Genomic DNA, 15,057 nt, shown 5'->3' with positions numbered 1-15,057 from the left:
GTCTTCAACAACATTGAAACATCAAAAAACTAAAAATTAAAAAAACTGAGAAATTGAAAAATTCGAGAAATTTAAATTCGCATAACTGAAGAATCGAAAAATAAAAATATCTAGAAATTGAAAATTCTAATATTGAAATGTAGAAAAATTGAAAAAGTATAAAACGAGGACCTGAAAAATAAAAATCGAGACACTGAATAACCAAAAATTGAAAAATCAAAAAATCGAAAACTCGCAAAATTGAATAAACAAAAAATTTATCATCCGTTATTTTTTCGAACTTTAATTTTCTCATTTGTTGCCGTTTCTTCAGTTTGCGATGTTTCAGAGTTACAATTTTCCGTTTTTTCAATTTTCTCAATTTTTAATTTTCCGATTTTTCAATTTCAAAATATAGTTACATATTTCAATTTTTCAGTTTTTCGTTTCTTCATTTTTCGAGTTTTTAAATTTAAATTTTTGGAATTTTGGATATTTTAATTTTTCGTTATTTCCGATTATTAATGATTTTCTCCTTTTTCAATGATTGCATTTTTCGGTTTTTCATAATTTAGAAATTTTAATATTTCGATGTTTCTATTTTACAAATTTGGATTTTTTTAATTTTTCAATTTGTCAATTTTTGATGTTTCGGTCCAATTTTTGCTTTCCAGTGTTTAATTATATTTTTAATTTTTCAATTTTTCAACCTTTGAATTTTTTGATTTTATAATTTTTTGTTTTTTTAGTGCCTAGTTTGTTTCAAAATTAAATTTTTTATTTTTTAATTTTTCAATTTTTAATATTTCAATTCTTCGAATTTCAATGTTACAAGTTTTTTATTTTACAATTTGTCTTTTTTCAATTCTCTAGATTTTTAATTGTTTAATTTTTTGATGTTAACAAGTTACAATTTTTGGAGTTTTTAATTTTTGATTTTAAATTATCCCATTTCTTAATTATTCGATTTTTGATTTTTCACTTTTCCGATTTTAATTTTTTCTATATTTTTCAATCTTTAATTCTCGTTTTTTCGATTTTTTAATTTCACAGTTCTAGATATCTCGATTTTTCAATTTTCCATTTTTAGAATTTTTCGTTTTTTCAGTTTCTTTTTTAATTTTTCAATCTTCGAATTTCCAATTTTATCATTTTTGAGGATTTATTTGATTTTTCAGCTGCTCGATTCTTAAATTTTCAGTTTTTCGATGTCTCCATTTTTCCATTGTCCAATTCTTAAAAAAAATCGAAAAATTGAAAAATCGAAAAATTGGAAAATAAGAGAAGTTTGAAAATCGCATAACTGAAGGATTGCAAAATCCAAATATTTAGAGATTGAAAATTCGTAAAGTTGAAAAGTCGATAAATTGTAACATTGAAATGTAAAAAAATTGAAAAATTATAAAATTAGGTTTTCAAACACGATTGTTTATACCAAATATTGACTAAGTGTAATACGTAAATTGATTTAATAAATAAACAATTTCATTAAAGGAGATGGTAAAGTGGGTTAAATAAAAAAAAGTACAATAGTTGTATGATCTAAAATTAAACATATTTTAGGTTCAATTCCAATGAGTTTAGTTTTTTCTCGGAGGAAAAAACGCCAAAAAAGTATTTCTTTTCGCTACATATTCTGGGCTCCTTTCTAAACACAAATACATATTTTAATAACATGTCTTAAAAAAAAATTATAATACAAATGTAAAATAAAAAAATACTAGAAACAGCTTTTTTCGAAAAATTTTTGATTACAGTTAAAATTACAAAGATAATTTTTGTATATGTAAAAAAACAACTCTTTTTTCGAAGAGTCAATGCTGACTTAAACGAAGTGACATTTGTCGAGTCTAGGGAATTTTCAATTTAGTGCCTTTATGATACTGTGCTTTATGTGTCAAATCAGCAACTAAATTTATTTATAATTACGACGCGACTCGCTAAATTTATAGCTTCTAGTGCATTAGTTTATTTCTGATTACAAACGCTGTACTCTAAATAAGATCATTTTTTTTGTTTAAAGTTTTTACAAAAAGTTGCTGTTTTGGCTGCACAGTTCTGTCATCTGTCATCGCCGCCATTAGCTTCCTTTTCTAGTTGTCTACAAAAGTGTCAACATGAATCCGACTTTGCAGAAGGTAAGTGATTAAATTTAACTCCAAAGATGTGAATATTACATAAATATGTTTCTTCTTTTGTAGCAAAAAAAGGAGCCAATCCACTCAGTCCAAGTTTTTGGACGCAAAGTAAGTCACTCATAACCTCAAAATCGACACGTGTATACCAACTATTTACAATTTTTAGAAATCGGCCACAGCTGTAGCCTACTGCAAACGCGGTAGAGGCATTTTGAGAGTCAATGGACGCCCCCTGAGCCAGGTTGAACCCAAAATGTTGCAAGATAAATTGCAAGAACCAATTTTGTTGCTCGGCAAGGTACACAATTAATATCTACAATTCCGTGAATTTCAACCAAAGTGATGATTATTTATCCCGAAAATGAGCAAAAATCGTGAAATTAAAACCCCACTGATTTGCTTCCTTTATATTATAGTTAGGTGTAAATGGTGCGTTTAACTACAGTGTGTTAATTTTTAGGATAAATTCTCTGCCGTGGATATTCGAGTTCGCGTCAACGGCGGCGGCCACGTTTCGCAAATCTACGCCATCAGACAAGCGATTTCCAAGGCGCTGGTCGCCTACTATCAAAAATGTAAGTACTAGAAAGTCCGATCCAACATTTCTTAATTCGGCGTTGTAGATGTGGATGAAGCGTCAAAGAAAGAATTGAAAGACATCCTCATCCAGTACGACCGCACTTTGCTGGTGGCCGATCCCCGTCGCTGCGAGCCCAAGAAGTTCGGCGGTCCGGGCGCCCGCGCCAGATACCAGAAATCGTACCGTTAAGGCACTGTATCACTTATTTCTAATAAAATTTAATTGAAACCAAGCACAAACTCAAGTTTATTGTATAGAATCAAAAATACAGGTGAGTCAAACATTCAACAAGTTCACACTAAAAATATATATTTGAGAGGAATTTTCATGACTAGAATTGTTTCGTTTGAGTCTGGTCTGCTCAGACTAAGCCAGTGTTGATTTTGGCCCCCATCCGTCGCAGCGCTATGATGGTGTTGACCGCCTTAATCCACCGCTTTTTAATCACGTATCTTTTGAGTTTCGATTTACTGAGTTCCATTTCTGGGTGAACCGTGTCCGTGGAGAGCCAGGGGTCCTCGAGGGCCTCCGTCGCGCTCATTCTCGCTCTAGAAATGTCAAGGTTATCAGAATGGATTTTTGGTCCATTTTGATGTGGGGTTCAGTGAAGTTTGACACTTGGTTTTATATGTTTTATTTAACGATGACGTCTACATACATTAACATAGAACTTTAAGATACTGGATGGTCCCAATTAGTGTTTATAAAATGCGTTTTTGAAGCTAAAACTCGAGATTCTGTTTCATTGCTGTCGGTGTTGACGCAAAATTGTTTGCACTGTGGTAATGAGATTCGAGAAAAACTCTTTCATGTGAGAAAATAAAAATAAACACGAGCTGCTCCAATTTCTTGGACGGGTTTAAATATTTGGAAAATATTTTCAAAGCGGTGAAATCGCATAAACTTGTTAAGCATGGAAACAGAATCCAAATGACCTCGGTTTTATTTTAAACAGTGTGAATGATGTACCAGAAGCGACTAAATTGCTGCAAATAGGGATGGAAACAAAATTTCTGATTTCGTTGCGGAAACATAACCTCACTTTTACAATTAAATTGAAATGAGTCTCGAAATAGAGTTTGAAATTTAGGTGTACGATGGAAACTGTATTTCGTTTGTAATATCGTTTGTTAACTCAGGTTTTCGTAATTAAAATGCATTACACAAATTCGTTACAAAAACATAACCTCACTTTTAAAATCGAGATACGAAAAAATTCAAGTGTACAACGTAAACCATTTTAGACCTTTTTACGAGCGCTAAATAAATATACGCAAATAAAAATTAGATTTACGAGCTCAGACAGAGGCTACGACGTTACAAAAACATAACCTCACTTTAACAGTTTAATATAAGACAAGTATAAATTTTTAAGTTGGTTTTAGTAATAAATCGCCTGTATAAATGATCCCCAAATTGAAGCACAATTTTCCAGCCCTATTGCATGCATATACAGTGTGTCCTGCAAAAGTGACTTAGCGCAAATGATAGATGGCGCTGATTATCCTCGGTGTCAAAATTGTCATAACCAAAATGAGGTTAGAGCAACCCAGTAAATATCGTCATTTTCGTTACTGGTGTAATTACATAGTAAAGACCGAAGTCCTCAAGTTCGGCTTAAAATTAAAGAAAAGTAAAAAAACTAGCAATAACCTGACAGCCAAAACAAAATGCAAGCGTTAGTATACTTAAACCACAATTATTGATTATGATGAAAAGTGGTGATCTTTTTACTCGTAGCCCTCGACTGGAAAAAGTTATTCAAGGAGCTGATGGTCTTCTGACCCAGCGAGTCGCTCTCGCTCCACTCCACCGAAACCGACCCATGCCTGGGATTGGGTCTCGCGGGCCCGTGGGGCCCGTCCCACTGCTCCAGCAACCTTAGCAACAAGTTTTTCGTGCCGTCGGGCCCCGGACTGGGGCTGTGCCCCAACCCATCCACCTCCTCCACCCTTTCAAATCTCTCGTAGCTCTTCACACTTTTAGCAATGAGCGGCACATCTCTGCTCTTGTGGTTAAGTCTGTACTTCGTCCGCCTCCACGGCACCCCGCAATTGGGGCTCTCCGGGTGGTCCCTTGGCAGCCCGTTCTCGATTCTGATCGGCACGGAATGTGTGGGTGGCTCCTTCTTGATCGTGATAGTGGGCAGCGATAGCTCGTCGAAGCTGTCATTCGTGACAGTCGTTGTCATGTTTGACAGCTGGAATAGTTTGTCGGATAGTTTCCGGATTTCCTCGGCCAAGTTGATGCGCTCGGTCACGTCGGGCCCCTTGAGGATGCAGGTGCTGTCGGAGGAGCGCCTCAAGTGGTCCAGGGTGGGCGGGGCTAGTTCGTTGGTGTCAAAACTGACAAAGGCGTTGTCGGAGCCGGGGGAGGAGGCCAACGAGCCGCAGGGGGAGGGCGAAAGACCGACGAGCGAGTGCAGCGACTGCAGCGAGTCGCTCAATTGGTGCCCCCCTGCGCAGGTGGGGGAAATGATGTGTGACGTCACTTCGAACACGTAAGGGGAGTTGGGGTGCTCGTTCCAGCGCTCCACGAACTGTCTTAAATTGTCTTTGGTCACGTCCATGGATGGAGAGCGTGGCACGGACTTTTTGCGCTTCAACCACTCGTGGTTCAAGCAGTCTTCCGCAGACATGCGCTCGCTGGAAGGAGAAAGTTAGTTAGTAGTGGAGGAAATTTCAAGCGACTCTCTTAGTTTCCAAGTCGGGGTAGATCGCCACATACATTGTAAAACCCAGTCCGTTTTATCCAAAAATTTACAAAAAGTCAGTGTTAATCAACTTAAGTTTGTGCTAAGTTAGTGAAATTTGACTCCAAAAAAGTGTGAATATCAATCTAATTTATAAGTTTTGTTATCATTTATTTTTATTTGAATAAATAGTACCAGCAAGCTTGTGTTTCATTCCTTTTGTTGTCCACACTCTGGACTCTAATTGGGTTATTACAACATATAGGCCAAAGAAAAAATCTAGAAGTATCAAGCTAATTCTTCCCTAGACAAAAAAGCGCACTTTTCTAGTCTAGTCTAGTCAAAATTTTGTCATTTTTCTCCGAATTTTACTCCACTACGGGTGATTAATGGGGTGAAGCATGCAAACTCCCACAAGTTAGTGAGTCTGGGCAGGTTTTGGCATGCTTTTCCCTTAGAAAAAAAATCACTCACTGAAGATCTTTGTTGAGGAGTTTCCTAATAAAGTCTTTAGCCATCTCGGAAATCTCCTGGAAGGCTTCATCTTCAAAGTCGTACTTAGCAATAGTCACGTTGGCCATGGTTTCCACGTCAGTGTGACCCATAAAAGGCGACAACCCCGATAGTCTAAAAAAAAAAAACTTCTCAAAACTGTAGTTTCTAGAACGTTTCTACTTACAAAACGTAGCAGATCACCCCAACCGACCACATATCAGTGCCAAACCCGATTCGATCAAAATTGACAACTTCGGGTGCCACGAACTCGGGAGTGCCAAAAAGCACTTGGAGTTTCTTGTCGGGGTCGAAACGTCTAGCCAGCCCGAAATCGATTATTTTGATTCTGTTGCCGGTCCTCGTCAAGCAGAGGATGTTTTCGGGCTTCATGTCCAAGTGGAGGATTCTCTGCTTGTGGATGAAGTCTATGCCCTCGCAGATCTGGCGCATGAAAACTGTGCAAGCTTTTTCGGTGAGGACGAAGTCGTCGTCGATTACTCTTTCGAAGAGCTCTCCACCTTCGATTCTAAGACGCAACGGTGATTTTTGGGTTTGTGGATTTTGTTTACTTACAGTTCTAGGATGACGCACATGACTTTGCCGTTTTCGAAGGCGTCGTAGAGTTGGATTAGGCGCGGGTGTTGGAGGGTTTTCATTATGTCGACTTCTCGTTCCACATTTCGGCGGTCTTCTTTCTTTGGCACTCCTACGAATTTTGCGGCCAAAGATAGACCGGTGGCCTTCTCACGGCATTTGTAAACGGTACCAAATTTGCCTCTGTAATGTCAAAATGGCGCGATTGGTTGGTTTGAATTTGCCGCTTGTGGTGATGGTGATGTGGACTAAACTGACGTGTTGCGATTGGTTAATGTGAAATGTCGAGTGCACGGTTTGAACGAATGTCAATTTACGCTGCCGTGGCGACTAATCACAATAAAGCACATTGGCGTCAAATTTAAATTGGCGCAAATTCGAATACTGTTTTTGGATTTTTAATAATTTTTCATTTTTCTGGTTTTATGATTTCCGATTTTTCCAGTTTTTTTAGTTTTTCTATTTTCCATTTTTCGATCTTTATTTCGTATATAACTAAAATATAGAAATAATCAATTTTAAAATTTTTGAGTTATTTCATTTGTTAATGTCTTCGATTTTTCCTATTTTTCAGTTTCCCATTTTCCGATCAATTAGTTTTTTGATCACATATTATTTTGCAATTTTTCGATTTAATAAGTTTTTGATGTTTCAATTTTTTCGATATTTCAGTTTCCCAATTTTTAATTTTTAGGTTTTTAACTTTCTGTTTCTTCAATTTCACGATTCCTTAATTTTTCCATTTTTCCAATTTTTTAGTTTTCCATATTCCCTTCAATTAGATTTTTTATTATTATTTTGCATTTTTTTTATTTTTTAATTTCTCGATCCTTAATTTTTCAATTTCCCAATTTCAGTTTTTTATTTTCAGATTTTTCAGTTTTTCGTTTCTTCAATCTTACGATTTCCCAATTTTTCATGTTGGGATCAATTAGTTTTTCACTTCTTTAGCAGTTTTTCAATTTTTCAATTCTCTACTTTCTCGATTCTTAATTTTTCGATTTTTTAAATTTTTGATATCCAATTTTTCATTTGTTCAATTGTTCCATCTGCAAATTTTCCTTTTTTCAATTTTTTGATTTTTCAATTTGCAGTTGTTCGATTTGCAAATTTTCGTTTTTCCAATTTTCTTCATTGTTTCAATTTCCAAATTTTCGATTTCTCGTTGTTTCAGTTTTTTGATTTTCTACGTTTTCAATTTTTCTGGTTCCCATTTAAAATTTTTCCGATTTTTATATATTTTGTTTCTTCAATCTCACGATTTCCCAATTTTTCTAATTATTCCATTTCGGATCAAGCGGTTTTTCAATTATTTTGTAATTTTCTCGTTTAATTGTTCGATTTTTGAAAATTTTCATTTCTTCAATATTTGATTTGCAATTTTCGTTGCTTCAGTTTTTAGATATGTTAGAATTATTCGTTTCTTCAATTTTTCATTTTGCAAATTTTCCATCTTTCGTTTTCCCATTTTTTCGATTTTTCGCTTTTTCGACTTTTCATTTTTCAAATTTCCATTTTTCGATTATGTTTTTTTCATTTTGCAATTTTTCCATTTTTCATTTCCTCGATTTTACTATTTTTTGCTTTTTCAATTACTCCATTTTTTCTTGAGTCTTACGAATTCTTTATTTTTTCAATTTTCCTTTTTCCGATCAAGTTATTAAGTTATTAACTTTTCAAGTTATTTTGGGATTTTTCTATTTTAGATTTTTTAGTTTCTCGATTTAAATTTTACTATTTTTCTATTTCTAACTTTCGATTTTTCAAATTTTTGATTTTTCAATTTTTCATTTCTTCAATTTTTCGATATTACAATTTTTCAAGTTTTCAATTTCTTAGTTTCTCGACTTCTAATTTTTCGATTTTTCAATTTTTTGATGTGTAATTTTCGATTTTTCAAATTTTTTATTTTTAGTTTTTCGTTACGTCAATTTTGGATTTTCCAATTTTTAGTTTCTTCAATTTTTTGATTTGCAAATTTTCGGTTTTTTAATATTTTGTTGTCTCAATTTTTCGATTTTTTACTATTTAGATGATTCAAATTTTTCTTTCTGAAGTTTTTCTGTTTCTAAATTTTGCCATTTTTTCGATTTTGTTCGATTTTGCAATTTTTAAAATTTTCATTTCCTCGATTCTAATATATATATTTCGATTTTTGAGTTTCTCGATTTTTAATTTTTCGACTTGCAATTTTTCGATTTTTTTTTCCGTTATCCACTTCACTAGTTTTTCGATTATTTTTCAATTTTTCAATTTTTGTTTTCAATTTTTCGTTCCTTTAATTTTTCGATTTTCCAATTTTTTCATTTGTAATTTTCGATTTTTCAAATTTTTAATTTCTTAAATTTTCGTTTCTTCCATTTTTCGATATGCAAATTTTCGTTTTTTGTATTTTTATTTTTTCAATTTTTCGATTTTTCACTATTTCGATTTTTAACATTTTTGTTTCTTCAGTTTTGTTGTTTCTAAATTTTGCTATATTTTTCCGATTTTGTTCGATTTTGCAATATTTAGATTTTTCATTTCCTCTTTTTCAATATTTTTCGATTTTTTAGTTTTTCGATTTTTCATTTTTCGATTTACAATTTTTAGATTTTTCACTTTCTTCGATTTTTTAATTTGCAAGTTTTCTATTTTTCGTTTTTAATTCAGATTTTCCATTTTCCAATTTTTCATTTTTCTTTCTTGAATTTTGGGATTTCTAAATTTGTTTATTTTTCCCCTTTTTCGATTATCCATTTCCCATGTGCACTAATTTTTCGATTATTTTGCAATTTTTCAATTTTTCAAATGTTCGGTGTCCGCTTTTTCAGTTCCTCGATTTTAAATTTTTGAGATTTAACTTTTCCGCTCTTAAATTTTTCTATTTGCATATTTTCGTTTCGTTTTAATTATCCATTTTTCAATTTCTCAGTTCCTCGATTTATAATTTTTCGATTTTTCAACGTTTCAATTTTTCGTTTCGTTTTTGCAGCTCTTTTAGTTTCCAATTTAAAATTTTTCATTTTTCGATTAGTGATTTCAGTTCTACAATTTTTTCAATTTTTCGTTTGTTCAATCTTACAATTTCCCAATTTTTCATTTTTACAATTCTTCGATCTGCAAATTTTCGTTTTTTCAATTTTTTCAATTTTCATTTTTTCGATTTTTCAGGTCTCATTTTTAATTTTTCGGTTTTTCAATTTTTCGTTTATTGAATCTTACCATTTCCCAATTTTTCTAATTTTTCATTTCGGACTATTTGGATTTTCAATTATTCTGAATTTTTTTAGTTTCTCGATTTTTAATTTTTCGATTGTTCAGTTTTTCGATTTGTAAATTTCGATTTTTCAAATTTTTGATTTTCCAATTTTTCATTTCTGCAATTTTTCGATTTGCAAACTTTTGTTTTTGTAGTTTTAGATTTCCCATTTCCTTTTTTTCCAATTTTCAAATGGTTATTTAATTATTTTGTAATTTTTTTTTTAGTTTTCGAGTTTTTAATTTTTCGATTTTTCAATTTTTCGATTTGAAATTTTTGAGTTTTCAAAATTTTGATTTTCCAGTTTTTCCATTTTTCGGTTAAACTTTTTTTTCAGATCTCAATTTTTTAGGTTTTAGACTTTTAATTTTTCTATTTTAAAATTTTTCGATGTGTAGTTTTCGAATTTTAAAATTTTTGATTTTATGTTTCTTCAATTTTTGATTTTCCAATTCTTAGTTTCTTCAGCTTTCTATTTGCAAATTTTCGTTTTTCAATTTTTCGATGTTTTAATTTTTCAATTTGTGAGTTTTTGAATTTTTTTTTTAGTTTTTCGATTTTTCAAATTTTTCTTCCTGTAATTTGGTGTTGCTAAACTTTGCTATATTTGTCCTATTTTATTTGATGTTGCAATTTTTAGATTTTTCATTTCTTCAATTTTAATATTTTTCAAATTTGCGATTTTTAATTTTTTGAGTTGGAATTTTCGAGTTCTCATTTTTCGTTTCTCCAGTCTTTTGTGTTTTCGATTTTTAGATAAATTAATTTTTCCTTTCGATTTTTCGTTTTTCAGCTTTTCGATTTTTCAATTTTTCAGTTTCTCAATATTTGATTTTTTCGGTTTTTAATCTTTTTTTTAACAATTTTGCGATTTCTAATTTCTCTATTTTCCTTATTTTTCAAGTTTCCTTTTTCCAATTTACTAGTTTTTAGATTATTTTGCTTGAAATTTTTCGATTTTTATGTTTCTTGATTTTCTTTTCTTAGTTTTTTATTAGATATATATTTTGTCATTTTTCGCTCCTTTAGTTCTTTGACTGTCAATTTTTTAATTTGCGATTTTTCGGTTTTTTGATATTTTAATTTTTCGGTTTTTCGTTTCATTTTTAAATTTTGTGTTTTCAATTGTCCGATTTTTCAATTTTTCGATTTGAAATTTTTGATTTTTCAAAATTTTGATTTTCCAGTTTTTCGTTTCTTCAATTTTTCATTTTGCAATTTTATGATTTGCCATTTTTCGATTTTTCAAATTCTCAATTTTCATTTTTCAATTTTTCGGTTACATTTTTTTCAGAACTCAATTTTTTAGTTTTTAGACTTTTAATTTTTCTATTTTTAAATTTTTCGATGTGTAGTTTCCGAATTTTAAAATTTTTGATTTTTTGTTTCTTCAAGTTTTGATTTTCCAATTTTTAGTTTCTTCAGTTTTCGATTTGCAAATTTTCGTTTTTCAATTTTTCGTTTCTTTAATTTTTCAATTTGTGAGTTTTTGATTTTTTGTTTTTTTTATTTTTCGATTTTTCAAATTTTTCTTTCTGCAATTTGGTGTTGCTAAACTTTGCTATATTTTTCCTATTTTGTTTGATGTTGCAATTTTTAGATTTTTCATTTCTTCAATTTTAATATTTTTCAAATTTTCGATTTTTCAATTTTTTGAGTTGGAATTTTCGAGTTCTCATTTTTCGTTTCTCCAGTCTTTTCTGTTTTCGATTTTTAGATATTTTAATTTTTCCTTTCGATCCTTCGTTTTTCAGTTTTTCGATTTTTCACTTTTTCAGTTTCTCCATATTTGATTTTTTCGGTTTTTCATCTTCTTTTTTAACAATTTTGCGATTCCTAATTTCTCTATTTTCCTTATTTTTCAAGTTTCCAATTTCCAGTTTACCAGTTTTTCGGTTATTTTGCTTGAAATTTTTCGATTTTTATGTTTCTTGATTTTCTTTTCTTAGTTTTTTATTAGATATATATTTTGTCATTTTTCGCTCCTTTAGTTCTTTGACTGTCAATTTTTTAATTTGCGATTTTTCGGTTTTTTGATATTTTAATTTTTCGGTTTTTCGTTTCATTTTTAAATTTTGTGTTTTCAATTGTCCGATTTTTCAATTTTTCGATTTGAAATTTGATTTTTCAAAATTTTGATTTTCCAGTTTTTCGTTTCTTCAAGTTTTCATTTTGCAATTTTATGATTTGCCATTTTTCGATTTTTCAAATTCTCAATTTTCATTTTTCAATTTTTCGGTTACATTGTTTTTTCAGATCTCAATTTTTTAGTTTTCAGACTTTTAATTTTTCTATTTTTAAATTTTTCGATGTGTAGTTTCCGAATTTTAAAATTTTTGATTTTTTGTTTCTTCAATTTTTGATTTTCCAATTTTTAGTTTCTTGAGCTTTCGATTTGCAAATTTTCGTTTTTCAATTTTTCGATGTTTTAATTTTTCAATTTGTGAGTTTTTGATTTTTTGTTTTTTTAATTTTTCGATTTTTCAAATTTTTCTTTCTGCAATTTGGTGTTGCCAAATTTTGCTATATTTTTCCTATTTTGTTTGATGTTGCAATTTTTAGATTTTTCATTTCTTCAATTTTAATATTTTTCAAATTTTCGATTTTTCAATTTTATGAGTTTGAATTTTCGAGTTCTCATTTTTCGTTTCTCCAGTCCTTTGTGTTTTCGATTTTTAGATATTTTAATTTTTCGTTTCGATCTTCCGTTTTTCAGCTTTTCGATTTTTCACTTTTTCAGTTTCTGAATATTTGATTTTTCGGTTTTTCATCTTTTTTTTTTCTTCAATTTTACGATTTCATAATATTTAAATTTTCCCTATTTTTCAATTTTCCGTTTTTCCGTTTAATTAGTTTTTTATTATTCATTTTGTAATTTTTCGTTCCTTCAGTTCTTTGACTGCCAATTTTTTGATTTGCGATTTTTCAGTTTTTTGATATTTTAATTTTTCGATTTTTCGTTTCATTTTTAAATTTTGTGTTTTCAATTGTCCGATTTTTCTTTTTACAATTTTTCAAAATTTCAGTTTCAATAAATTCGTAGAAACACCAAAACTTAACAAAACGAAAAATTCAAAAGTTGACAAACTCAAAAATTTAAACTTAAAATCAAAAATCGGTGTCAGTTAAAAAACCAGAACAAAAATAACCACAATAAAAACAATAACACTGTGCTTTGTTGTGATTGGTCGGCGTAAATTAAGTTTCGACAAGGCGGCATAGGTCAAGGCTTACTTGAATAGAATAAACTTTTAGATACATTTGTACACTATACTATGAATAAAAAATAGCCAACTAAAAAAAGAGTGGTTGTAAATGTTTGCTGATCTCAGTTGGCCGTTATTTGCGCATCCTTCTGATGGTGGACCCGATTAGTCACAAATTTGACAAATTTAATAATGATACTGCGATCAACAAACTTTTTTTTAAATTGACCTCCCCCAGACTTTACCTCCCTATCTCCTCCTCCAGCTCGTACAGCTCCTTGGGGTCCACCCCCTTCTGTATCTGCACATTCCTGTACGGAAAGCTGAGTTGAACTTCTGAAAATTTGCTCAGTGTGAATGGGATTGTGCAAGCGTTTCGAAATTTGACGTCCCGCCAATTGGCCGTCTGCCTAACTGAATTCATGTTACAAACCAAAACAATCACTTTCGGCCTGTTGGGAAAATCGTGACTCGAAAGAATGGGCGTGATGCGTTCTAGTTTTTATTAGATGCTCTAAAATGCGGGATCTGGCTCAAAAATTTCCGAAAAATTGGGTCTAGGTGGGCCGGTGTTGTCTTCCGCATTTCGCGAACTTTGCCTTTTCGCTGTTTGTTTATAATTAGGTGAGTAACTGAGGCAAAGTAAATTCGGATGAAAATAAGCAGACTTTGTTTATGGGGTCGAAAGAAATAGCTGCAGGTATGACGTGTAAATAAAATAAACAGGGTCAGCGTACTTGCCGTGTTGCGGGAAAAGATGATAAATGCCCAGGTATTTTAAAAGTGGTTTGAAAATGACGTGGAGGCGACGAATGAATCATTTGAAATATTTCCGGTGAGAAAAAAATTGAGTGCCAGATGGACCTTGATGTCACATTTCAGCTCATTTTAATTTGGTGATGGTAGACAAGAAAAACGACACTTCCATAAAACACGTATAAATAGTGTCCGTGTCGTTTAGTTAATTAATAAAAATACTCCAGTCGGCCATTTTGTGCCACGCCGGGTTTTAAACGGCGCCAAATTCAACTACAATGAAAATCATGCGACAAAGTCGGACTTATTTTATTTCTCGCCCACGCGTTTCGCTCATTGTTTGTACGGTTATTGTTTGCTTTTATTCCATTCAGTGCGAGCATTCAATATTGGTTGCTACGAGACAAAGCAAAATGAAGCCGGTGTGTCAGATAAAATTCAATTTGATCGTTTCTCTTCAACCAAGTTTCTGAGTTCACTTATAAACACTCGGAATATAAATAATTCTGAAAATATGCGTCCTGATCAAAAAAAGGACGCAGAATCAGTGGATTTGGTATCAAGTTTCGTTATTTATGAAAAAGGAATGGAACGCCGTTTTTCCGGTTCAGTGTGCAAATAAACGAAATCGTGTTTGTAAAGTCGGCATTTTGCTGTGGAAGTGGAAAATGAGTATTTATTTGAAAAAGCGAAATGAATAACATGGTGTGGTAAATACAGTTTTATTTGGTAAAGGTTGGAAGTGTTTTTTTTTTAATGGTCAATTTTAAACAACACTACAGAAATAAAAATAAATCTAAATCTGTTGGTTTTGGATTCTATGTGAATCGAACCCCGAGTTTTCAGACCCTAGTGTCTCTTTGTATGACTTTTTCCGGTTTCTCAATTTTTATTTTTTTGATTCTTCAATTTTTCGATTTGCATTAATTTTTTCAATTTGCAATTTTTCTATTATTTTGCAATTTTTTGATTTTTCTGTTTCTAAGCAGTTAATTTTTATTTTTCAATATTTCGATTTGATAATTTGAAATTTTTTCAGTTTTTCGACTATAATTCAATTTTCCGTTGTCCGATTCATAATAATTAGTATTTCCACTATTGTTTTGAAATTTTTATATTTCTTGTTTCCTCGATTTTAAATTTTTTGACTTTTCAATTTTTCGTTTCTTCAAATTATCGAGTTTATGTTTTGTCGTTTTTTCGATTTTCGATTTTTCACTTCTTCGAGATTCAATTTTTGATTTTTTAGTTCCTCGATGTTTCAGTTTTTTTACTTGGAATTTTTGGATTTTTCAAGTTTTCTATTCGTAAGTTCGATTTTTATTTTTTGTTTTAAATTTTGCATTTTTTTCGATTGACAATTTCCCGTTGCTTTT

At 31.1% G+C, this 15,057-nt stretch overlaps 2 protein-coding genes across 3 annotated transcripts in view; one reads left to right on the top strand and one right to left on the bottom strand.

Annotated features, from left to right (window-relative positions):
- Nucleotides 1–2,022: 2,022 nt before the first annotated feature.
- LOC135142922 (small ribosomal subunit protein uS9) lies at nucleotides 2,023–2,936 on the top strand. The gene is made up of 5 exons (XM_064074737.1): nucleotides 2,023–2,117; nucleotides 2,181–2,225; nucleotides 2,284–2,415; nucleotides 2,578–2,692; nucleotides 2,741–2,936. The coding sequence occupies exons 1-5, from the start codon at nucleotides 2,097–2,099 to the stop codon at nucleotides 2,884–2,886; spliced, it is 459 nt and encodes a 152-aa protein (XP_063930807.1). The 5' UTR covers nucleotides 2,023–2,096; the 3' UTR covers nucleotides 2,887–2,936.
- A 379-nt stretch (nucleotides 2,937–3,315) lies between these two features.
- The window catches only part of LOC135142921 (myosin light chain kinase, smooth muscle-like), a 29,564-nt gene continuing 17,822 nt past the window's right edge, over nucleotides 3,316–15,057 (bottom strand). For both annotated transcript variants that reach the window (XM_064074736.1, XM_064074735.1), the window contains 5 exons: nucleotides 13,171–13,261; nucleotides 6,458–6,661; nucleotides 6,069–6,410; nucleotides 5,864–6,016; nucleotides 3,316–5,342 (listed from right to left, as the gene is read on the bottom strand). In XM_064074736.1, coding sequence (XP_063930806.1) covers nucleotides 4,397–5,342; nucleotides 5,864–6,016; nucleotides 6,069–6,410; nucleotides 6,458–6,661; nucleotides 13,171–13,261 — 1,736 coding nt within the window. In that variant the 3' untranslated portion in view covers nucleotides 3,316–4,396. The remainder of the gene's footprint in view (nucleotides 5,343–5,863; nucleotides 6,017–6,068; nucleotides 6,411–6,457; nucleotides 6,662–13,170; nucleotides 13,262–15,057) is intronic.

This window comes from Zophobas morio, unplaced genomic scaffold (assembly GCF_036711695.1).
Source record: "Zophobas morio isolate AGI-343-1 ecotype UQ-CSIRO unplaced genomic scaffold, CSIRO_AGI_Zmor_V1 ptg000054l, whole genome shotgun sequence".
Lineage (NCBI taxonomy): Eukaryota > Metazoa > Arthropoda > Insecta > Coleoptera > Tenebrionidae > Zophobas > Zophobas morio.
Note: the sequence above shows the minus strand (reverse complement) of the source record. Positions and strands in the feature narration are given on the sequence as shown.